The 23,400-nt window shown below is 58.5% G+C and overlaps 3 protein-coding genes across 7 annotated transcripts; 2 read left to right on the top strand and 1 right to left on the bottom strand.

Annotated features, from left to right (window-relative positions):
- Positions 1–440: 440 nt before the first annotated feature.
- On the bottom strand, positions 441–9,214 carry fastk (Fas-activated serine/threonine kinase). Its single transcript, XM_057057353.1, has 13 exons — positions 8,829–9,214; positions 7,369–8,134; positions 5,543–5,786; positions 5,427–5,465; positions 5,003–5,190; positions 4,757–4,905; positions 4,461–4,677; positions 4,210–4,369; positions 3,989–4,080; positions 1,724–2,414; positions 1,436–1,550; positions 1,114–1,211; positions 441–1,075 (listed from the first exon to the last, which is right to left on the bottom strand). The coding sequence occupies exons 2-12, from the start codon at positions 8,111–8,113 to the stop codon at positions 1,125–1,127; spliced, it is 2,727 nt and encodes a 908-aa protein (XP_056913333.1). The 5' UTR covers positions 8,114–8,134; positions 8,829–9,214; the 3' UTR covers positions 441–1,075; positions 1,114–1,124.
- Positions 9,215–9,362: 148 nt separating this feature from the next.
- Positions 9,363–15,495, top strand: LOC130539125 (AFG3-like protein 2). Of its 2 annotated transcripts, none has more exons than XM_057057246.1 (17): positions 9,363–9,576; positions 9,937–10,030; positions 10,231–10,281; positions 10,440–10,525; positions 10,590–10,742; positions 11,360–11,434; positions 11,575–11,696; positions 11,782–12,055; positions 12,133–12,270; positions 12,339–12,492; positions 12,579–12,686; positions 13,145–13,270; positions 13,341–13,451; positions 13,682–13,797; positions 13,900–14,100; positions 14,440–14,634; positions 14,876–15,495. In XM_057057246.1, the coding sequence occupies exons 1-17, from the start codon at positions 9,490–9,492 to the stop codon at positions 15,113–15,115; spliced, it is 2,331 nt and encodes a 776-aa protein (XP_056913226.1). In that variant the 5' UTR covers positions 9,363–9,489; the 3' UTR covers positions 15,116–15,495. The 2 variants fall into 2 exon arrangements, with proteins under 2 accessions (XP_056913226.1, XP_056913225.1); XM_057057245.1 differs by having other exon boundaries at positions 11,572–11,696.
- Positions 15,496–16,235: 740 nt separating this feature from the next.
- Positions 16,236–23,164, top strand: puf60a (poly-U binding splicing factor a). 4 transcript variants are annotated; one of them, XM_057057268.1, is made up of 11 exons: positions 16,237–16,403; positions 17,036–17,131; positions 17,324–17,410; positions 18,608–18,658; positions 18,727–18,888; positions 18,958–19,050; positions 19,145–19,358; positions 20,282–20,472; positions 21,714–21,828; positions 22,021–22,262; positions 22,403–23,164. In XM_057057268.1, the coding sequence occupies exons 1-11, from the start codon at positions 16,383–16,385 to the stop codon at positions 22,700–22,702; spliced, it is 1,572 nt and encodes a 523-aa protein (XP_056913248.1). In that variant the 5' UTR covers positions 16,237–16,382; the 3' UTR covers positions 22,703–23,164. The 4 variants fall into 4 exon arrangements, with proteins under 4 accessions (XP_056913251.1, XP_056913248.1, XP_056913250.1 ...); XM_057057270.1 differs by having other exon boundaries at positions 16,243–16,403; positions 22,054–22,262; XM_057057269.1 differs by having other exon boundaries at positions 16,243–16,951.
- The last annotated feature ends 236 nt before the right edge of the window (positions 23,165–23,400 follow it).

Below are 23,400 nucleotides of genomic sequence, written 5' to 3'. Positions count from 1 at the left end.
CTAGGGTTAGGGTTAGGGTTAACCCTAGGGTTGGGGTTAGGGTTAGGGTTAACCCTAGGGTTGGGGTTAGGGTTAACCCTAGGTTTAGGGTTAGGGTTAGGGTTAACCCTAGGGTTAGGGTTAGGGTTAACCCTAGGGTTAGGGTTACAGCCACACCTGACGGGGCGAGTGTGACACGTTACCTGTATTTTTGTCCTCTCCAGCACAGTAAAGGAATATTTCTGATTCAGATCTTCCAGTTTTATTAACTTCCAGTTAATATTCAGAGTAAATCCTGAATTGCTCATGAATGTGGCTCTGGGAGCCTGAATGATTGTGGAGCTGCAGATGTTTCCCTCGTCGTCCGTGGCTTTAAACGTGTGCCAGGGGAACCAGAGTGACGCTGATGTCGCTCAGCTCAAAGCGCCGTCGCCTCCACGAGATTCAGACACAATCACAGGTTCTTTTCAGGTTTTATAGACATTTGAATTCATAGCTTTTTAGAATATAAACAAGCTTCTCTCCCCTCCTCAAACATGTCCTGATGCACAAATAAATATTCTGACCTTTGACCCCCACAACATTTCTTACATCGTCCACTCTGCAGCCACATTCGCCCCAGAACGACATCCTCTCAGAACTACATTACCCATCAGACCCTGCTCAGCACAACTCCCTGGTCCATTTTTTTGGTTTTACAAATCCCATAAATGCAGCACTGTTACTGTTACCATGGTTACCAAGTTTCACAAAGGGTCCGTTGACCAATCATGTTACAGTTTACATGTCCACGGTGCGTTCACTGACCCCTAAAAACTGCTGTCGAATCAGGTATCCAGCAGCAGCAGGTGTAAAAAATCAAACATTTAAAGTATTGAGACTTTAAATGAACCGTTTTTAACGAGCTTTAGTTCCTGGAACAATTATGGATCCAATTTTGGAGAAATCAGCAGGAAGATTTCAGACTGATGCGAAGCGGCTCGGTCCAATAATCTATCAGAACCATCATCACTGCAGCTAAAATCAGATGAAATAACCCCAAAGATCTTGGAACCAGGATTTCTCTCTCTCTCTCTCACACACACACACACACACAGACACACACACACACACACACACCACACACACACAACACACACACACTGTCATAGTGGGACGTCCAGCAGCTTCTTGTGCAGGTACTGCTTCACTTCCTCGATGCCATTCAGCTTCTCCAGCTCGTGGTACGGCAGCTGAGGGGAGAGGACAAACAGCCGTGACTTCAGGTGTGAGCACAGGTGAGTCCCGGACCTCCACAGGGGAGTCCCGGACCTCCACAGGGGAGTCCCGGACCTCCACCTCCACAGGTGAGTCCCGGACCTCCACAGGTGAGTCCCGGACCTCCACCTCCACAGGTGCCCGGCAGCTGTGATGTCAGCTGAACAGGTGATGTGATCACGTGAGGTGTGAGCGGTACCTGTATGATGACGTATCCCAGCAGCCTCAGGTGCCGGTCTCTCATGGCCCGTGAGCCCACCAGAACCTCACAGTTGTGGCAGTAGTGCCACTTATCGTTGACAGACATGATGACTCTGCAGAGAGGGCACAAATGGACGCGTGGTTACCACCGCCATCGTGACTCGGCCCCTCCCCCTTTAGGGTGGTTGACCTCAGATGATGTCACAGGACAAGGTGGCGGTTCATGTGTGGGACAGTAAGCCTGGCCCCCGTCTTTGATTACGCCCGAACTAATGGGCTGACCCACCTCCTGACCTGCTCCTGGTCCACAGGGGGAGTCCCATCTTCAGGCCTGTTGGTGGAGTGAAGCGGTGGGGGGGACTGGGGGTCCGGGTCAGCCCCAGTCTCCTCAGAGTACGCCACACCCTCGTAGAATCCTGCCAGCTCACGGCTATTCCCGTGGCCTCCTGCCCCCCCCTCATCTTCTAGAATCTTCCCAATAGAAAACTGAAAGAGGGAGTCTGTGGCCGCGGCCCCCGGAGACCCTTTGGTCCCGGGCTGTGCCAGGCTCTCGGAACGGGGGCTGCTGAGGGTGGAGCTGTCCTGGCTCTCCAGAGACTGCTCCTTGGGCAGGCTGGTGTAGTAGTCTCCTGACGTGATGTAATAGGAGCCGTAGTCCAAAGGGCCCCCATTAGAACCGGGACGCAGCGGCCCGGGTGGGGCCGCCGCCACAGGGGAGCTGAGAAGGCGGTTCGGCAGGAAGGATCTGGACTCCACAGTCCCGCCTGCGGCCTCCGCCGTCTGACACGGCTGCTCTGCGCCGTCTTCCAGAACCGTGAATGGGGTGAACTGAAACTCTGATGTTACCGTGGCAACTGCCCCATCAGCTGGTTTGGCTGCCACTCCAGCACAGGAAGGAGGGACGATGCTGAGAGCCAGACCTGATCTGGCCCTGATGGGCAGAACCTGACCAGAACCATCCATCCACAGCACAAAGTCTGGAGAACAGAGAGAGTGAGATGAGACGGGACGGGCCGCCACGGGACGGTCCGCCAGGGAACGGTCCGCCAGGGGACGGGCCGCCACGGGACGGGCCGCCAGGGGACGGGCCGCCACGGGACGGGCCGCCACGGGACGGTCCGCCACGGGACGGTCCGCCACGGGACGGGCCGGGCCACCACGGGACAGTCCGCCAGGGGACGGTCCGCCAGGGGACGGCCGCCACGGGACGGGCCGCCACGGGACGGGCCGGGCCACCACGGGACAGTCCGCCAGGGGACGGTCCGCCATGGGGCGGGCCGCCAGGGGACGGTCCGCCAGGGGACGGTCCGCCACGGGACAGTCCGCCAGGGGACGGTCCGCCAGGGGACGGGCCGCCACGGGACGGGCCGCCACGAGACGGTCCGCCACGGTACGGGCCGCCAGGGGACGGGCCGCCAGGGGACGGGCCGCCACGGGACGGACGGGCCGCCACGGGACGGGCCACCACGGGACGGGCCGCCAGGGGACGGTCCGCCAGGGGACGGGCCGCCACGGACGGACGGGCCGCCACGGGACAGGCCGCCACGGGACGGACGGGCCGCCACGGGACGGTCCGCCACGGGACGGTCCGCCACGGGACGGACGGGCCGCCACGGGACAGGCCGCCACGGGACGGACGGGCCGCCACGGGACGGTCCGCCACGGGACGGTCCGCCACGGGACGGGCCGCCAGGGGACGGGCCGCCAGGGGACGGTCCGCCACGGGACGGTCCGCCACGGGACGGACGGGCCGCCACGGGACGGACGGCCCACCACGGGACGGGCCGCCAGGGGACGGGCCGCCACGGGACGGACGGGCCGCCACGGGACGGACGGGCCGCCACGGGACGGGCCACCACGGGACGGGCCGCCAGGGGACGGTCCGCCACGGGACGGACGGGCCGCCACGGGACAGGCCGCCACGGGACGGACGGGCCGCCACGGGACGGTCCGCCACGGGACGGTCCGCCACGGGACGGACGGGCCGCCACGGGACGGCCGCCACGGGACGGACGGGCCGCCACGGGACGGTCCGCCACGGGACGGTCCGCCACGGGACGGGCCGCCAGGGGACGGGCCGCCAGGGGACGGTCCGCCACGGGACGGTCCGCCACGGGACGGACGGGCCGCCACGGGACGGACGGCCCACCACGGGACGGGCCGCCAGGGGACGGGCCGCCAGGGGACGGGCGGCCCGCCACGGGACGGACGGGCCGCCACGGGACGGGCCGCCACGGGACGGACGGCCCACCACGGGACGGGCCGCCATGGGACGGGCCGCCACGGGACAGGCCGCCAGGGGACGGGCGGCCCGCCACGGGACGGCCGCCAGGGGACGGACGGCCGCCACGGGACGGGCCGCCAGGGGACGGACGGCCCACCACGGGACGGGCTGCCACAGGACGGGCCGCCAGGGGACGGACGGGCCGCCACGGGACGGGCCGCCACGGGACGGTCCGCCACGGGACGGGCCGCCAGGGGACGGCTCGCCACGGGCCGGGCCGCCACGGGACGGGCCGCCACGGGCCGGGCCGCGGTTGTTGTGGGTCACCTGTGTAGTATCCTGGGGGCAGGACCTGGTCCTGTCGGTAGTTGTGCTCTCCCAGCAGCTGCCTCAGAGCCTCGGCCACCAGACCTTTGTAACTGACACAGACACAGCGTTGGTTCAGAGCCTTCTACAGAACCTGAACTGGTCCAAACCACTCTGGACCAGTGGGACTCCAGGATGAGCCAAAGCAGCAGAGCAGGTGAGGGGCGCCTGGATCGGCTCACCTGTATTTGCGGTTGACCTCGTCGGCGGTGAGGGCGTGGTCGAACATCAGGACCTTGTGGGCGTCCTGCAGCCGTGGTCCCGAGTACTCGCGGTACTCCAGCCCCACGGCGGCGTCCAGCAGGGACAGGTAGCGGCGGACGATCAGCGCGTACGGACTGTCTGAGGAAAGAACGGGGTCACGAGGTCACCATGTCTACGGATCCGGGCCGAAGCTTCAGGAGCCGGACGGGTTGAACTGGTCTGGACCTACTGGTGACGTTGCTGATGAAGGCAGAGGAGAAAACGCGGTGCAGCACCAGACCGGGGAAGTGGCCCAGCTGGAACAGGGACATGAGGATGTTGACGGTGGCGAGCGGCGAGCTCAGCGCCTTCAGCTCCACCACCTCCTCCAGCCGGGAGAAGAACTGCTGCTCGTTGGACGGTCGGTAGCTCATCCGGCTGAACGGGAACACCAGCTTCTGGATCACCTGAGGACACACAAACAGGCCTGCAGCGGTGGAGCTTCTAACCCTAGCGCAGCGTTTCCATGCCAACGGCCGCTCTGACCTTGCTGTCCAGGTACTCGGCCTTCTTCACCAGGAAGTCTGCGATGGTGTCCAGCAGCCGCACGTCTCTCAGGCGATGGCGGGCCACGTATTTGGCGACCAGGGCCATGGTGTAGGGCGTGATGCTGTCCACCTTCTTGGGCAGCTCTTCTACGCCACAGACACAGGTGAACCACAGTTTTGACAGCTGTTCTCCCGTCGAACTCGGCGCCACGCCAGGCGCCACCGGCCCACGTGTCAACGGTACCTGCCAGGCGGCTGATGAACTTCTCCTGCCTGTTCTGGTAGAACAGGTGAGAACTGAAGATCAGCTCCAGACTCTTGTTGCTGGCCTCGCCAGCGCACGCCGCCAGCATCTCGTCCAGCAGCGCCATCTCCTGGTCACGGACCCCGGTGACGCTCGCCAGCGTGTGTTTGACCAGACGCAGGATCTTCCTGGTTCACAGAGGAAGTGGTGAGAGGTCTGGTTTCGCTCGGTCACGTCTCTAAATGTGAGCGGAAACAGCTGCAGAACCTGCAGAACCTGCAGAACCTTCAGAACCTGCAGAACCTTCAGAACCTGCAGAACCTGCAGAACCTGCAGATCCACTCACTGATCCACTATTAATGAAGCTGAACATGGACCTGACACACCTGCTTCTGGTCCCGCCTCTGCTCTGCTCTTCCCTCACCTGTTGGCCAGCAGCAGTTCGGGGTTTGATGACGTGCTGCTGGGGGCCGGACCGCCGCCGCCATCGCCGCCGCCGCCGCCATCGCCGCCGCCGCCGCCCCAGCAGCTTCCTGTGGCTGCAGTGACAGCAACTTGAGTCGATAGTAGGACAGCAGCAGGAAGAGCGTCTGCGGGTGGCGCTCTCGCTCCAGGTTCTTCTCCAAGCCCGCCAGGCAAGCTTCCGTCAGGGGGTGCTGACTTCCTGGGTGGAGCTTCATGCTGGAGCTGAAGACCATGGACAGGTCCTTCTGGTTAAACTGGCTCAGTCTGGACTGAGACTCTGCCTCCAGCACTTGGACCACCTGGGAGTCACTAGGAAGACCTGAGGAGACCCCAGAACACATCAAGTCTCAGAAAACACAAGGGTCCGAATGAATGTTGGGTTGGCGTGCTGGCGTGGCAGAAAAGTAAAGTTCAAGTACAAAAGCAGCTCAAATGTTCCTGGAGGGGGTTCTGTGTCCCCTCAGGGTCAGGGGGCAGGGTCACAGTAGGAGGAGGACCAGCTCATGCCACGCCCCTTTAGGAGCATTTGTGGGTTTGGTACCGTGCTGGAGGGTACCGACGGTGCTCTGAAGGTGTTCTGGCACCTCCCCCTTCCACCAGAACACCTTCCATGTTTTGTCTGCACTGGGGCTCAAACTGGGAATGTCTCAGCCCGAGGGGAGTCTGAACTGGGACAGGCCCCAGCCCCGCTGCCCACCCTGACCCAGGTGGTGGCTCTGCACCGCTCTCAGGTTCTCTGGGGACATGGTGATGGAGGCGTGGCCAAAGGCTCTGCTCGACCTTCAGCCGACGGTACCGGCCAGTCTGCCAAGTGCAGTAGGATCCAAATGGCAGAGCGCTGGAGACCAGCCTGATGTGGACCAGAGTGGTCAGGAACCAGTCTGGAGTGGCTGGACCTACTGGGACCCCTGTCAAGGTCAAGGACAAGACCCACGTGGGCCCGTGGCCTGGCACCAGCAGCTACCCAGGAGCTCCCTTCAACCCCTACAGGTGCACCAACAGGTGGGGACACAGGTGGTGACACAGGTGCACCAACAGGTGGTGACACAGGTGGTGACACAGGTGCACCAACAGGTGGTGACACAGGTGGTGACACAGGTGTACCAACAGGTGGTGACACAGGTGCACCAACAGGTGGTGACACAGGTGTGCCACAGGTGGTGACACAGGTGGTGACCACAGGTGGGGACACAGGTGCACCAACAGGTGGTGACACAGGCGAACCAACAGGTGGTGACACAGGTGGTGACACAGGTGCACAAACAGGTGGTGACACAGGTGTTCTAACAGAGGTGACACAGGTGGGGACACAGGCGCACCAACAGGTGGTGACACAGGTGCACCAACAGGTGGTGACACAGGTGTGCCAGCAGGTGGTGACACAGGTGGTGACACAGGTGCACCAACAGGTGGTGACACAGGTGTTCTAACAGGAGGTGACACAGGTGGGGACACAGGCGCACCAACAGGTGGTGACACAGGCGCACCAACAGGTGGTGACACAGGTGCACCAACAGGTGGTGAGACAGGTGCACCAACAGGTGGTGACACAGGCGTGCCAGCAGGTGGTGACACAGGTGTGACACAGGTGGTGACACAGGTGCACCAACAGGTGGTGAGACAGGTGGTGAGACAGGTGGTGAGACAGGTGTACCAACAGGTGGTGACACAGGTGCACCAACAGGTGGGGACACAGGTGGTGACACAGGTGTACCAACAGGTGGTGACACAGGCGCACCAACAGGTGGGGACACAGGTGTGCCAACAGTCCCGGGAGGGGAGGCAGCCTGCCTCAGGGTCCCTGAGGGCACAGCTGGATCTGGGAACATGTGGCTCCACCTTCGATGAGCGTGTGAAGGATGACGTCATGCAAAATGGCGGCGGCCGACCCGCTGACTCACCCAGCGCCGCCACAGCGTACAGACAGTTGACGATGCTGAAGTTGTCAAACTTGGCGCAGTCGTTCACGATGGCGTCGCAGAGCGTCTGGAAGTCCTGATGCTCCAGGACGTGTCGAGCGGCGCCGCCCCCGGCCCCGCCCCCAGCCCCGCCCCCGGCGCTCTCCGCGCCTCCTCGCGCCGGCTCCGCCTGCAGCAGCTGTCCGATCTTCTGCAGGGCGACGGGATAATGGTTGTGGGAGATCTTGGAGGGGTTCTGGGTGATCCAGCGCAGCACCTCCTCGGCGTGCCGGGACCGCTCGATCAGCCGCTTCATGGTGAAAAACGTGTCGTAGCTCATCTTCTCATGGATGAAGTTCCACGTCTTCTTCTTCGCCCCGGCGGCGCCGGCGGCCCCGGCCCCACCTCGGTATGCATGAAAGTGTGTGTGGTTCTGGTAGTGAGGGAGCAGTGATGGGGGGGCCAGGGGGGTGGACTGAGGGTGATAGTGGGGGTGGACGTGCACGCCGCGGTGGCTGTCTGGGCGGCCAGAGTACAGCGTGTAACTGGTGTGGGGCTGGGAGGGGTGGTGGGGCAGGTGTGGCTGAAGGGGGGGGGGGGCCTCAAGCATGGCCACGCCCGTCCGCCGCCCCTGTTTGAGCCCACCTGCGCCCCCTCCCCCTCCGCCAACTGGGCCATACAGGCGGGTGGCATACATGACGAGAGACTGACAACTCAGGAGGCGCCACCTTGTGGCCGAATACAGCATCGTTCTGACAGCAACATACTCCTGCAAAAAGAAGAAACACAGTTTCAGGACTTTTATTAAAATTCAGAGGGTTTGATGTCGTCAGCGGGGTGGTTGATCACGAGTCCGTACAGCACAAAGGGTCACGTTTGACACATTTCATTGAACCTATTTATCATTGTCAGTTTCTAAAGGATACGCAGGCATTTCAAGACCTGAACACAATAAACCAAACCCGTCACACGTTTCTGAGCAACACTGAAATGACACGACCAACATGGATCTAACCGGGACCAGTGGGCGGTGCCGTCCCTGTTACGTCACTAAGGTGCGAAAGGCATTCGATGACGTCATAGTCACGGGAAGGTTCTCAATCGTGCAGGCTAAAGTAGCTAAGTTCAGTAGCTAAGTTCTCTGGTAACATAAAAACGGTCAAAGTGCTTCGACGATCTTAACTTTGGACACTAAATGAAGCCAGGATTCTCCGGACCTTGAACAGAACAGGGCAGTAGCAGGCTCCTGTTAGCATGCCAGCTGATTCTACAAGAACCATGAAGCTAAGCAGCTCCATTTAAATAGGCTAACTCAATCGCTAAGCTAAACTAGCTGTCAACTGCTGTCACGTTAGCAACAGCATGCCCTTCTCGACCAGTGCATAGTAATCTGCTCCTAACTAGGTAATTAACCTGGCCTGCACGCGGACAGAAGCCGAGGGTTCTGCGGCTCACGTGTTCACCTCAGAGGCGACCGACACCGGCCACACCGAAGTCACTCGGCTTCCCCGGGTAGACCCGCTGCAATCAGACGCCCCGTTTCATTCCTTCAAACAGGCTTCAGACGCCATAATTTACCCAGCATGCAGCTGGAGCGGCGGTAGGGAGAGAGAGCGCCGCCTGTCGGCCACACAGGAGAACCTTCTGGACGTGCATTGCATTTAATTTGCTGTAGATTTTACAAAACATTTCACCAAACTCACCAGTACGCTTTAAAGCGAAGCACAAAACGTTGACATTTACAACATAATTTTGCATTATTGCATTATCTTGTACGATCTAAGGGGGATAAAAGTAAAGACGTCAGATCTTAATAAAAAAGATCTTTAAAAAATTATAAAAGAACACTGAACGCAAATATTTAGCATACAATGTGAACACGCCACTGTGAGAATGTGTGATAAACCCCCTGAATAACTGTGTAAGTTATAAAAGCAGCATCGGCATGAAGGTGAACTGCAGGTTAAACTTGCACACGTCCTCCTCTGGGGGCGGTAAAGAGCCCAGCCGGTGGAAACCACCGAAGAAGAACACAGGAAATATGGTGGAGCGGGTCGATTACAGAAGCAGAATAGTGAGGTTGACCTGTGTTTAGGGGTCGTTGGCGTCCTCTTGTTCCCTGCGATGATGGCTCACCGCTACCTGCGACTGTCTTCCGGGTGTAGGAGCGCGTTCCGACTGCTGCTGTCGCCCAAAGCTTTGGTCAGGCAGGTAGGTGCCCAACATGCTAACGTGATGCTAACGTGATGCTAACTGTGGAGCCGCTGGGAGGTCAGCATCAGCCAGAGAAACAGGTGACAAACGTGTTGTCAGGCCAGGTAAATTCACCCGTGACAGGTCAGATAAATAACCTGTAAGGCGTAAAAACTGGACAGTTTATAGTGTTCTGACAGTGACTTGTTAAAATTAAGTTACATGACGTGTATTTCATACAGAACACTGGATCAGGCATCAATATGCTCGGCAGATAAACCAGTAATGGAATTAAAACAGTTTCTAGCTCTGAATGAGTCTGAGGCCTGTGTTGTTGTTTTTAATTACGTCATTGGCTGGTGTTTTCTTGTTGGCCAGGTGACGTCATTGAGCCATGCAGCGCCATTAGGAACCGGAAGGAGCGTTCATGACCTGCTGGGAGCCTACAGACTCACGTCCAAACCACCGAAAGGTTCTGTATACCTGTGTGGTGCAGACAATGAAACATCTGGAGGCTGCTTCCTAAACACTCGCTCCCTTGCTCTCTCTTCCTCTCTCCTCCTTCTCTCTCTCTTCCTCCCTCTGTCTGGGTCTCTGACTCTCCTCCATCTCATCCTCGTCTCCTTCTGCCCTCCAACTTCTCCTTCGCCATCTGTCTCCTTCTCTCTCCAGGGTTTGAAAAATATTTTCCAGACAGTCAGAAAAATACTGAAGGGAATAAAGGTGAGTGTGTGTGTGTGTGTGTGTGTGTGTGTGTGTTGTGTGTGTGTGTGTGGTGTGTGTGTGTGTGTGTCCATCGCTCTCCGTGCTTCTCTTTGATTTGTGTAACAGATTATGGCTCTGCTGCATTCTTAATTCATAACGAGTGACTTTAATCTCAGAGCCTAATCCCGGTAATTCTGGAGGAGGAGGAGGAAAACGAGGAGGACGTCGCGATGAGACGCACTGGTCCAGCCGTCTACAGAAGGTCAGTGTGGACAAAGTGCCGCTGCGACTGCTGACTGATGCTACATGAGACTGTGGCGTTTCAGGGCGACGTTCCGTGGGACGATAAAGAATTCCGGATGATTTTCCTGGCTGGGCTGGCTTTCTGGGCCACCGTCACCTATTATTTCTTCTTCAGAGATGGAGGACGTGAGGTCACGTGGAAGGACTTTGTCAACAACTACCTGTCCAAAGGAGTGGTGAGTGTTCCAGAGGCACCTTTGATAATAGAGCTTTGATCTGGCTGAACACACAAACACGGATAAACTGGGAACACGGCGGCAAAAAACGGTGTAATTTAGCTTCCACGGTCACGTTCCGACCTTTAAAAATGAGCTACACAACAGCTCCAGCGAGCAGAGCAGAGCTCTGCCAGAGCTACCAGGCCTGGATCTGGAGCAACCGGGCCTGGATCTGGAGCTACCGGGCCTGGATCTGCAGCTACCGGGCCTGGATCTGGAGCTACCGGGCCTGGATCTGCAGCTACCGGGCCTGGATCTGGAGCTACCGGGCCTGGATCTGCAGCTACCGGGCCTGGATCTGGAGCTACCGGGCCTGGATCTGCAGCTACCGGGCCTGGATCTGGAGCTACCGGGCCTGGATCTGCAGCTACCGGGCCTGGATCTGCAGCTACCGGGCCTGGATCTGGAGCTAACGGGCCTGGATCTGCAGCTAACGGGCCTGGATCTGCAGCTACCGGGCCTGGATCTGCAGCTACCGGGCCTGGATCTGGAGCTAACGGGCCTGGATCAGGAGCTACCGGGCCTGGATCAGGAGCTACCGGCCAGAATCTTAAACGTGTTCTCTTTGTCCCCAGGTGGATCGGTTGGAGGTGATCAACAAGCGTTACGTCAAAGTGGTTTTCTCCACCGGGAAGTCTCCGATGGACGGGGTGAGTTGCCATGGCGAGGCAGAGGGCCTGGCTCAGGGTTTTGGACCTTTCAGAGCCAGTGTAGTGTTTTGGTTAGAGGGGTGAAAGCCCGGATGATGGCTGGTTGGTGCCGTCCACAGTGTTGTGTTGCGTTGCAGCAGTACGTGTGGTTTAACATTGGAAGTGTGGACACGTTCGAGCGGAACCTGGAGACGGCCCAGTACGAGCTGGGCATCGAGGGCGAGAACCGGCTGCCCGTGGTTTATTCCACCGAGAGCGACGGGTGAGTCTCCCTCCCTCCCTCCCTCCCTCCCTCCCTCTGGCCCAGCGGGACGCGTTTGAGTGGTCCAACCCCTCTTCCTCCACAGAACCTTCCTCCTGAGCATGTTCCCCACGGTGCTGATCATCGGGTTCTTGCTCTTCATGCTGCGCCGGGGTCCAGCGGGGATGGGCCGTCCCGGCCGAGGCATGGGGGGGCTGTTCAGCGTCAGCGAGACCACGGCGAAGATCCTCAAAGATGAGATCGATGTCAAGTTCAAAGACGTGGCCGGTTGTGAGGAGGCCAAGCTGGAGATCATGGAGTTTGTGAACTTCCTGAAGAACCCGAAACAGTACCAGGACCTTGGAGCCAAGATACCAAAGGTGGAGGGATATTTGGGAAGAGGGGCCTGGTGGGCCACGTGCTCCGGGGGGGGTCTCATAGTTGCTCCTGTGTGCAGGGCGCCATTCTGACGGGTCCTCCTGGAACAGGAAAGACTCTTCTGGCCAAAGCAACAGCAGGGGAGGCCAACGTCCCCTTCATCACCGTTAATGGTTCTGAGTTCCTGGAGATGTTCGTGGGCGTCGGTCCTGCCAGGGTAGAGAAAGAACTTTGCATTGTTGTGCTCAGAAAGACCCACTGAGCCGCTGCTTTGCCCCCCCCCAGGTCAGAGATCTGTTCGTGATGGCCAGGAAGAACGCTCCTTGCATCCTCTTCATCGATGAGATCGATGCCGTGGGCCGGAAACGAGGGCGAGGAAACTTCGGAGGACAGAGTGAGCAGGAGAACACGCTGAATCAGCTGCTGGTGGAGATGGACGGTGGGTGGCAGGAACCCGAGGAACCACAGGAACCAGAGGAACCGCCACGCTTGGTTCCTCCAAGGTGACTCTCTTGTGTGTTTCAGGGTTCAACACTGCCACCAATGTGGTGGTTCTTGCTGGAACCAACAGACCAGACATTCTGGACCCTGCGCTCATGAGGCCCGGCCGCTTTGACCGACAGATTTACATCGGTGAGGAAGCAAATCTTTCTGCAAGTTTGGGAGGAGAAGAGAGAAGCGGTTCTGGTGTCAGACAAGAACATTTTAGAAAGCAGGTCCAGCTGGAGCAGGTCCAGTGGTGCTGCCCCCCTTCACCGCTCCAACCTGTGGCTAGTTGGTCCTGCCTGTCTGCCTGCCTGTCTGTCTGCCTGTCTGCCTGCCTGTCTGTCTGTCTGCCTGCCTGCCTGTCTGTCTGTCTGCCTGTCCTGCTCTGTCTGCCTGCCTGTCTGTCTGTCTGCCTGTCCTGCTCTGTCTGCCTGCCTGTCCTGCTCTGTCTGCCTGTCTGTCTGTCTGTCTGCCTGCCTGTCCTGGATGACCCGGTCCTGGTGAAAGGTTCTTTGTAAAACCAAAGATTTGATTGATGTTCTAACAACTTGAAGGATCCTCTCTTGTGGAACTTTGTGTGTAACAGCTGTAACAAATGTTCTCAGGCCCCCCTGACATCAAGGGTCGAGCGTCCATCTTCAAAGTCCACCTGCGTCCTCTGAAGCTGGACGTTGACCTGAACAAAGACGCTCTGGCCAGGAAGATGGCTGCGCTCACCCCTGGTTTCTCAGGTACCTGCATGTCCAGACAGCCGGCGGGAGCCCGGCGGGACGGTCCCATCTAGTCTGCTTCTGTTTCCAGGGGCGGACATCGCCAACGTTTGTAACGAGGCCGCTCTGATTGCTGCTCGCCATCTCTCCGACTCCATCAACCAAAAGCACTTTGAGCAGGCCATCGAGAGAGTGATCGGAGGTGAGGCCCCGCTCCTGTCAGGTCCTCCTGGGTCCTCCTGGGTCCTCCTGGGTCCTCCTGGTCCTCCTGGGTCCTCCTGGGTCCTCCTGGGTCCTCCTGGGTCGTTAGAGACGCACAGAGCTGGAGGGACCGAGAGAGACGTCCTCACTCACCTGTTCAGGACGTTAGGCAGAATCATGTGTCTTGCTTTTTTACCTGAGCATCTCTGTCGACACCTGTGCTTGTCAAAGGTCTGGAGAAGAAGACGCAGGTCCTGCAGCCAGAGGAGAAGAAGACGGTGGCCTACCATGAAGCGGGCCATGCCGTTGCTGGGTGGTTCCTGGAGCACGCTGACCCCCTGCTGAAGGTCAGCGCCCGTCACACGATTCACCACCTGGCTGCATGTGTTGTGGGCAGCCCTCGCTGGTCCAGGTTCTACACCGGGCGTGACCCTATCCAACCCCTGCAGGTGTCCATCATCCCCAGAGGGAAGGGTCTGGGCTACGCCCAGTACCTGCCCAAGGAGCAGTACCTGTACACCAAAGAGCAGCTGCTGGACCGCATGTGCATGACCCTGGGAGGCCGAGTTTCTGAGGAGATCTTCTTTGGCCGCATCACCACTGGAGCCCAGGACGACCTCCGAAAGGTCACCCAGAGCGCCTACGCACAGGTCAGAGTTCCCTCCTGCTGGTTTCTTCCTATGCTGGTGCTGGTTCTGTTCCCAGCTGGTCTCCACGGTGACTGGTAGACATCGACTGTTCTATGATATCTGCCTTCATCTTGAGGAGCCAGCTGGATCCTGGCGTGTAGGTGACCGTCAGACACTCGGACCGCACGTGTCCAGAGGGTCTGACTCAGGTACAAGGTTCATGTGGTGTGTTGGCCAGGAGAAGGTCAGCGTTCAGACCTGAGACCTGTGTTTCCATGGCAACGCTGCAAAGCAGAAGTGAGCTTTCAAACAAAGGTGTGACTGGGACGTTGCTGAAGGCCTGCTCCCTGTGTGCTGCAGATCGTCCAGTTCGGGATGAACCCGAAGGTGGGGCAGGTGTCCTTTGACCTTCCTCGGCAGGGTGAGATGGTTCTGGAGAAACCCTACAGCGAGGCTACGGCCCGTCTCATCGACACCGAGGTCCGAGCCTTAATCAGCGAGGCGTACCAGAGAACCCTGCAGCTGCTGAAGGAGAAGAAGGCCGAGGTGGAGAAGGTGAGAGCCCGTTCCTAGTCTATATAGTCTATATAGTCTATATAGACTATATAATCTATATGTTCCTGGCTGCTTTTGCTCAGTAGGATTTCCACATTTCTCCATCATTACACACAGATGCTTCAGTATAAACATGCAGCCTTTATGTAATGATGAATAGACATTTTATCTGTGTGTGTGTGTGTGTGTGTGTGTGTGTGTGTGTGTGTGTGTGTGTGTGTGTGTGTGTGTGTGTGTGTAGGTGGCCCTTCGGTTGCTGGAGAAGGAGGTTCTAGATAAGAACGACATGGTGGAACTGTTGGGCAAACGCCCATTTGCAGAAAAGTCAACATATGAGGAGTTTGTGGAGGGAACTGGAGGTATGGAGGAGGACACGACCCTCCCAGAGGGTCTAAAGGACTGGAACCAGGAGAGGGTGGCCAAGGAGGAGAGCCCGGATGAGCAGGTGGCCCGGCAGATCTCTGGGGGAATGCCTTTCTAGAGCTGGGGCCTCGTCCTGGAACAGGAGGGATGATGGAGGCTGAAGGACAGCTGGACGTTTCCCTTCATCTCGTCTCCTGCACCTCTCAGCTGATGGAAGCAGTTTGGTTTGTTTAGAGTCGGAGGTGTTGAGGCTGTGGAACACCTGTGTCACTCACTGCTTTATACCACAAACACGCCGTCTTGTATGAACATTGGAGAACCTCTCAAGTATCTGGCCTCGTTCCTGGGTTCTACATCTGTTTATGCTCCAGCTGCTCAGATTCTGGAGCTCTAGCGAGCATCAGCTGCTCCTGTTGAACAGGGTGATCACCTGTGTTCTCTGTCAGGTGTGCAGCTGATGGAGTGGAATAAAGTGTTTGTTCAGATCTGGAGAAGAAATCTGAGCTCTTTATTTGGTGTTTTCAGACCTTTGGAGACACTGACAACACTTGTGTCTTCATTTTCCAGCTGAGAAACAGTTCAATTATTAGACCACAGGGGCTGATATGCTGCGCTCCTGCCCAGGCCCGGACCTGCTCCCTGGTCCTGGTGGATCCCAGGGCTGTGATTTGAAATGATCGATCCAACAAAATCAACAAGAAGAAAGAATGGTTTTCAAATTTGAACATAAAGTGCATTTGCCCCAGATTCTGCGGTCGTACGTGTCGGTTTAAAGTTGCGACTCCAGGAAGTATCGGTGAGTTTGTTGGTCTGCTGTGAGGGTCTCGGAGGGGATGGACGTTGCAGGAAGGCCCCCGAGATCCCAGCAGCCTCATTAGGAACCCTCCGGAGGAACTCTGTGAGGCCGAGGGCCCCGTCGGGCGTGGAGGAGGAAGATCTGGAGGAGGTCACACCAATGGTGCTGGGAAAGGTTCTGGCCTGTGCCGATGCTGCCGCCGGCCGGCCTCTCTCGGGCTGATCGGGCTCCTGCACAGGTGACGCGCCATCCCCGAGGCAGTCATCTGAAGGCGGGCAGGATCTCGGGGTCGACCAAAAGGAACCCACCAGGACTCTGCAGACGGTCCCTTCAAGGGTCCGGCCCAGGTCAGCACGGGTGCAGCATCGACATTGGTGTTCAAGCTCGTCTGGTCTCATATTTGCCTTCATCTTTGACCTTCTTGATTTGGGTAATTGACTCTTATTGTGAAGTCCTGCCCCAGCGGATGTGACGCAGCGGAAGTGTCGCTGTCCTGTGTCCGAGCGGCACAGACACAAACTCAAACCGACCGGAGAGTTTTTGTTGGCACGCCGAGACTCGGGAGGTGCTGCGGCCGGAGCTGAGCTGTATGGCGGTGGCCGTGTCCGCGGTGGGAGCCCTCCTCCTCCTACGCTTCTGTCATTCGCTCAACTTATGCTATGCTAATGCTAACGAGGGGACCCGGCGGGAGCTGCTGTTTATTTTCTGAATTATTCACCCGAAATTACTGGCAAACGGTCTTAATTGGTGGAGTCGAGGATTAGCCGTCTAAAAATGAGTATTTAGCAGATGCGGATAGCTAGAGGAGCTAAGCTAGGTCCGAACCGAGAGGTTCGAGGCGGTTCTCACGGCTGCAGCGATGCTAGCCAATGTTCCGAGTTGTGATGTTCAGAAGTGGCCGCAAATGTTCAACAGCAAGATGGGAAAACTGTAAAAAGTGCCGTTAACTGCAGAGCGAGGCGCGCTGACACACACAACCAGTGTTGCAGCATCTTAGTCCACCAGAACCGCGCCTTCAAAGTTCTGCAGAGGGGGTTTGGACCATGATGCAGACAGGTGGAGCCTGGCTGTAACCTGGGATGGAGAAGCGCTTTGTTCTCCCCGCACAGCCGTTAGAACTAACATGGGTTAACTAACGTGGTTATGTCTGAGCAGCTGGTCGGTTGGTCACACGTCAGTTAGAAGGTGGGATTTCTGCACGTGTAGTTACCAAAGCTGTTGATCTGTGGGTGGTTCTGACAGGGAGGCCCTGCTCTCATCATGGAGAACGGACAGAGCACCACCACCAAGCTGGGTTTGCCCCCACTGACCCCCAACCAGCAGGAGGCGCTGCAGAAGGTAACGGGGGGCGTGGCCATCCTGGGGGGGCGTGGCCATCCTGGGGTCGATGGTTCGATCCCACAGGCCCTGGTTTAATACGGTAGCTCCGTCCGTTGACCACCGCCACCTCAGTGGTCATGTGACCCGTTTCTCCAGGAGTGGGGTCCATTTCCTGGTGTCACGAGCTGCGGTTCTGTTTCCTGTCTGTAGGCTAAGAAGTACGCCATGGAGCAGAGCATCAGGAGCGTCCTGGTGAAGCAGACGCTGACGCAGCAGCAGCAGTTCGCCAGCCTGCAGGTCACACACACACGCTCACACACACGCTCACGCTCACACACACACACACTCACACATGCTCTCACACTCACACATGCTCTCACACACACACTCACGCTCACACACACACGCTCACGCTCTCACACACACTCACTCTCTCACACACACGCTCACTCACACACACATGCTCTCACACTCACACATGCTCTCACACACACACCTCACGCTCACACACACACACTCACGCTCACACACACACACACACTCACTCACGCTCTCACACAACACTCACGCTCTCACACACACACTCACGCTCTCACACACGCGCTCTAACACACACTCTCACACTCACGCTCTCACACACACGCTCTCACACACGCGCTCTAACACACACTCTCACACACACGCTCACGCTCACACACACTCACGCTCACACACACACGCTCTCACACACGCTCTCACACACGCGCTCTCACACACACACACACGCTCTCACACACTCACGCTCACACACACTCACGCTCTCACACACGCGCTCTAACACACACTCTCACACACACGCTCACACACACTCACGCTCTCACACACACACGCTCTCACACACGCTCTCACACACACGGTCTCACACTCACGCTCACACACACACGCTCTCACACACACTCTCACACACCACGCTCTCACACACGCTCACACACACTCACTCTCTCACACACACGCTCTCACACACACACACACTCACGCTCTCACACACACGCTCTCACACACGCGCTCTCACACACACGCTCTCACACACACACGCTCTCACACACACGCGCTCTCACACACACGCGCTCTCACACACACACGCGCTCTCACACACGCTCTCACACACACTCTCTCACACACACACTCACTCTCTCACACACACTCTCACACACACGCGCTCTCACACACACACACTCACTCTCTCACACACACACTCACACGCTCTCACACTCACACACGCTCTCACTCACACACACACGCGCTCTCACACACACTCTCTCACACACACACACACCACACGCTCACACACACATTCACACGCACACATTCACACACACACTCACGTTCTCACTCACGCTCTCACACACACTCACGCTCTCACACACACACACACACACGCTCACACGCTCTCACACGCTCACACGCTCTCACACACACGACTGACCTGCCCTCCCCCGGCCCGGTCTCTTCCAGATGGCGTCCCTGACCATGGGCTTTGGCGACGCCCTGTCCCCGCTGCAGTCAGTGAGTAAACGTTGGCAGATGTGTGGCTGTGACCACGGCCGCTTCACTTCCTGTGTGCTGCTGCTCAGGTGGCCGCTCAGCGCCAGAGAGCCCTCGCCATCATGTGTCGCGTCTACGTGGGCTCCATCTATTATGAGCTGGGGGAGGACACCATCCGACAGGCCTTCGCCCCCTTCGGACCCATCAAAAGCATTGACATGTCCTTTGATTCTGTCACCATGAAGCACAAGGTCGGGAGTCCGAGCGGCGCCGTTTTCTCGCCACATCAGCTTCATTCCTTTCTCTGTGCCTTTGTTCAGGGTTTTGCCTTCGTGGAGTACGAGATGCCCGAGGCGGCCCAGCTGGCGCTGGAGCAGATGAACTCTGTTGTCCTCGGAGGCCGGAACATAAAGGTGAGTGAGACCCGCCCCGGCCCCGGCCCCGGCCCCGGCGGCGGCGAGCCGGCCCGGCCCGGCGGCGCCTGATTGCCCTCGGCTCCCCCTGCAGGTGGGGAGGCCCAGCAACATCGGCCAAGCGCAGCCCATCATCGACCAGCTGGCGGAGGAAGCTCGTGCCTTCAACAGGATCTACGTGGCGTCGGTCCACCCCGACCTGTCCGATGACGACATCAAGAGCGTGTTTGAGGCGTTCGGAAGGATCAAGTCGTGTCTTTTGGCGCGAGAGCCGACAACTGGGCGGCACAAAGGTTACGGGTTCATCGGTGAGTCCAGGTGGACGTACCGCCACCCAGATTCTGTGTCCTCACGTGAAGTCCTTGATTCTGCATTTACCATGAAGGTCTTCCGACAGTAGTCAAAGCGACGGGTCCGGTAGTGGGAGGAGGAGCCTTCGGCGGCGAGGAGGGTGGGCGTGGCCACTTTATCAACCACGCAGAAAGTGGCCTGTTAACATGTCTGAGGCTCCTGGACTAAACTTTTTAAGTCTCAAACGTGTCCAGGCGGAGGACGTCGGGCCTCCCCCCCGGGAGGAGGACGTCCGGCCCCCCTGGCGGAGGACGTCGGGCCTCCCTGGGCGGAGGACGTCGGGCCTCCTCCCCGGCGGAGGACGTCGGGCCTCCCCCCCGGAGGAGGACGTCCGGCCCCCCCGGCGGAGGACGTCGGGCCTCCCCCCCGGGGGAGGACGTCGGGCCTCCCCCCCGGGAGGAGGACGTCCGGCCCCCCTGGGCGGAGGACGTCGGGCCTCCTCCCCGGGCGGAGGAAGTCGGGCCTCCTCCCCGGGCGGAGGACGTCGGGCCTCCTCCCCTGGCGGAGGACGTCGGGCCTCCCCCCCGGAGGAGGACGTCCGGCCCCCCTGGGCGGAGGACGTCGGGCCTCCTCCCCGGCGGAGGACGTCGGGCCTCCTCCCCGGCGGAGGACGTCGGGCCTCCCCCCCGGAGGAGGACGTCCGGCCCCCCTGGGCGGAGGATGTCGGGCCTCCCCGGGCGGAGGACGTCGGGCCCCCCCGGGCGGAGGACGTCGGGCCTCCCCGGGAGGAGGACGTCGGGCCCCCCCGGGAGGAGGACGTCCGGCCTCCCCGGGAGGAGGACGTCCGGCCTCCCCACACATCGTCTCCAAGAATCCTGAAGAACTTAAATGAGAGGTGGAGGTGCAGAAACTTGTGGTCATGTGATCATTTTCTCTGTAGAATATGATAAGGCCCAGTCTGCTCAGGACGCCGTGGCCTCCATGAACCTCTTTGACCTGGGGGGTCAGTACCTGCGGGTAGGCAAGGCTGTGACGCCACCGGTGCCCCTCCTCACACCCGCCGCTCCTGGGGGGCTTCCTGCCGCTGCTGCTGTGGCTGCTGCTGCTGCCAGTGCCAAGATCACAGCTCAGGTAAGCCACGAAGCTCCGCCTCCAGAAGAGGAGAACCGGTTGGGGTTGGTTTGTCCCCCCCCCCCCCCCCGAGGGCAGCCGTCATTTCTGACGACAGCAGTTCAGTTCAGCTTCATTTATGCAGCGTCGCTGACAGTAAAGATCCCCCGACCCCAAAGCTGAGCCAAGCAGAGGGGTCAAAGGTCAGTGCACAACATTGGGGTCAGAGAGATAGACGAGCAACCATGAGCCAATCAAAAGACGGAGCCCTGTCAGCTGATCATACCCCAGCAACCTCAGCCTATCGCAGTGTAGCTAAGATGATGCTAAAGGTTAGCTGCGCCTGTTGTAGCCAGGAGTGTTAGCTAGCATAATGGCTCTAGCTACAGAGCTAACGGCATTAATCTTCCTCACAGAAGGGTTTCATCTGCATCTCAGGTCAACACAAAATTCAGAATTGATAGGAAGACCCGTCCCGGTGCCGCTGCAGTGCCGTGTGCGGCCAGTAGGGGGCTGTAGCGACGCGGCGGCGAGAATGCTGATGGCACGAACTGAGGAAACGATATTAAACTTGAACCAGGAAATTCTGACATTTTGTGAAATTGAAACAAGCAAAATCCACTGAGAGCTTTTATCTGAGTCCCGTTGAGGTGAACAAACGTGTTCAGAGCAGATTCAACTGGGGAAGATCAAGAAGATCCCCACAGTGGGTCACCTGTGATTCGCTGGTTCTGGTGCGACCCCCAGCAGCCTTCAGCCCAGGCGAGGGGTGCTGGCACAGCTGTGGCCCTTCGGACCACGTCGCTCCATCTTCAGGTGTTTTGGTGTAAATGGGTCGGACAGGTAGAGGAACCAGCCTCCCGTCCCTGGACAGGGAGCTGGTTCCACCGCAGGGGCCACGTAGCTACAGGCTGGGCCCATTCTACTGTCAGAGGTTCTGGAAGCAACAGTAAAGCAGCTCAGACTGGAGCGCTCTACTGGGAGGATCTGGTGCTTCTCCAGATGGGCTGCACCCAGCCAGAGCTCCCTTTAATATGAGAGGTCAAGGACAGATGAAGGTCAAAGGTCACTCCAAGATTTCGCCCACATGCTGGAGGCCAGCGAGATGATCCTCCAGAGCCACGAGGAGATCCGGACCCAGCACATAGAGGTCCTCAGGGTTTCTGTCTCAGACGGGTTCAGACTGGTTCCTCTGGTTTCATGGCTGCACCAGAACCCTGAGGACCTGCGTGATGGATGAACGCTGTTTGTGCTGCCTGCAGGAGGTGGTGGGCTCCTCGGTGCTCGGAGCTCTGGCTGGGCCGGCGCTCCTGTCCCAGCAGCTGGCAGGACTTCCTCAGGCCGTCATGGCTGCTCAGGCTCCTGGGGTCATCACAGGTAGGAACACTGGAGCGCTCAGAAACTCTCTGGGCTCAGATTCTAATCACAATATATGATGACATTGGCGCGGTGGCCAGCAGGGGGCGCTCCAGCCGCCCTAAACACGGAAGAATTGACTTCCTGGTTGTGCTCCAGTTAATTCTCGCTGATTGGATGCAGGTTGTGGGTTAGTTTGAGGTTCGTTCTCAGGTGTGCAGGTGTGTCCTTTACTGACCGTCTCAGGTGTGACCCCAGCTCGAACGGGCCTTCCTCAGGTGGGATTGGTGAACCCGGTCCTGGCCACACCCCCAGCAGCAGGTGAGTCACAGCGGAAGGAGGAGGAGCGTCAACAGGACGGCGTCATGGAGCCGCTCAGCGAGCAGGAGCACCTGAGCATCAGTGGGAGCAGCGCCCGGCACATGGTGATGAGGAAGCTGCTCCGCAAGCAGGAGGTAAGGCCCGGCCGGACCCGGAGGTCAGGGCTCACCAGGGTGACCCTGACCTCCGGGTCCTCCGTGCCTTCTCTGTAGGCGTGGCCTTCGTTCACGCCGCGCGCGTTGGCAGAGTTGAGTGATTTCCCTCTCTGCTGCAGTCCACCGTGATGGTGCTGAGGAACATGGTGGGTCCAGACGACATTGACGACGACTTGGAAGGCGAGGTGACGGAAGAGTGTGGGAAGTTTGGTCAGGTGAAGCGTGTCATCATCTACCAGGAGCGCCAGGGGGAGGAGGACGATGCGGAGGTCATCGTCAAGATCTTTGTGGAGTTTTCTGAGGTGGCGGAGATGAACCGGGCCATCCAGGCGCTCAACCACCGCTGGTTCGGAGGACGTAAGGTGGCCGCCGAGGTCTACGACCAGGAACGCTTTGAGACCAGCGACCTCTCGGCGTAGAGCGCTCGCTGACGGACTCTCGGGGAGGAGAGGGGGCCTCTTCCCAGCGTCGCTTTTTAAATCGCTCTCCTTTGTTTTCCTCCTCCGTGGACCGCTGCCGTCTTCTCCTCCACCTCCTTCGTCCGTCAGATTTTGTACGTATTTTGTAAGATGTTGCGGTCCCACGTCTGTCAACGGTCGGAATCATCAACACCGCCTCAGAACGCCCGCCCAAGAGGGTTCCGTGATGCTAACGTTAGCAGCTAGCATTCACACCCCAGCGAAAGTGTTACAGTGGAAATTCTTGTGTTTCCGTCACAGTTTTACAGTTGCAGGAAGAACCTGACCTGTTTTCACTGAATATGAGATTAAAATCTGACAGTTTCATATTGGACCTCAGCTGCTCTGTCGACCTCCAGAGGTTGGTTCTGGTTCCAGTTGGAACAAATATTCCCCAATAAAACAAACATCTTTGTACTTTTATATTCTAATTTTTATTTTCAGTTATTACAAGAAGAAAGACAAACGGTGACTCTGCAGCTATAAACCTGGTGTGTGTGCGTGCGTGTGTGTGTGTGTGAGAGGGTTTCTGCAGCCCAGAGGAGGTTCTGGTCCTGCTGCTGCTGATCTGAGCTGGTTTCAGGGGAATCTCACTTGTCTGCCAACGGCTGCTTTCTCTCAGGTTCTGGAGTTTCTGAAGCAGCATCCTGGACTGGTCA

The sequence above is a fragment of the Takifugu flavidus genome, chromosome 15 (assembly GCF_003711565.1).
Source record: "Takifugu flavidus isolate HTHZ2018 chromosome 15, ASM371156v2, whole genome shotgun sequence".
Taxonomy (NCBI): Eukaryota; Metazoa; Chordata; class Actinopteri; order Tetraodontiformes; family Tetraodontidae; genus Takifugu; species Takifugu flavidus.
This window is presented reverse-complemented; position numbering and strand designations above follow the sequence as displayed.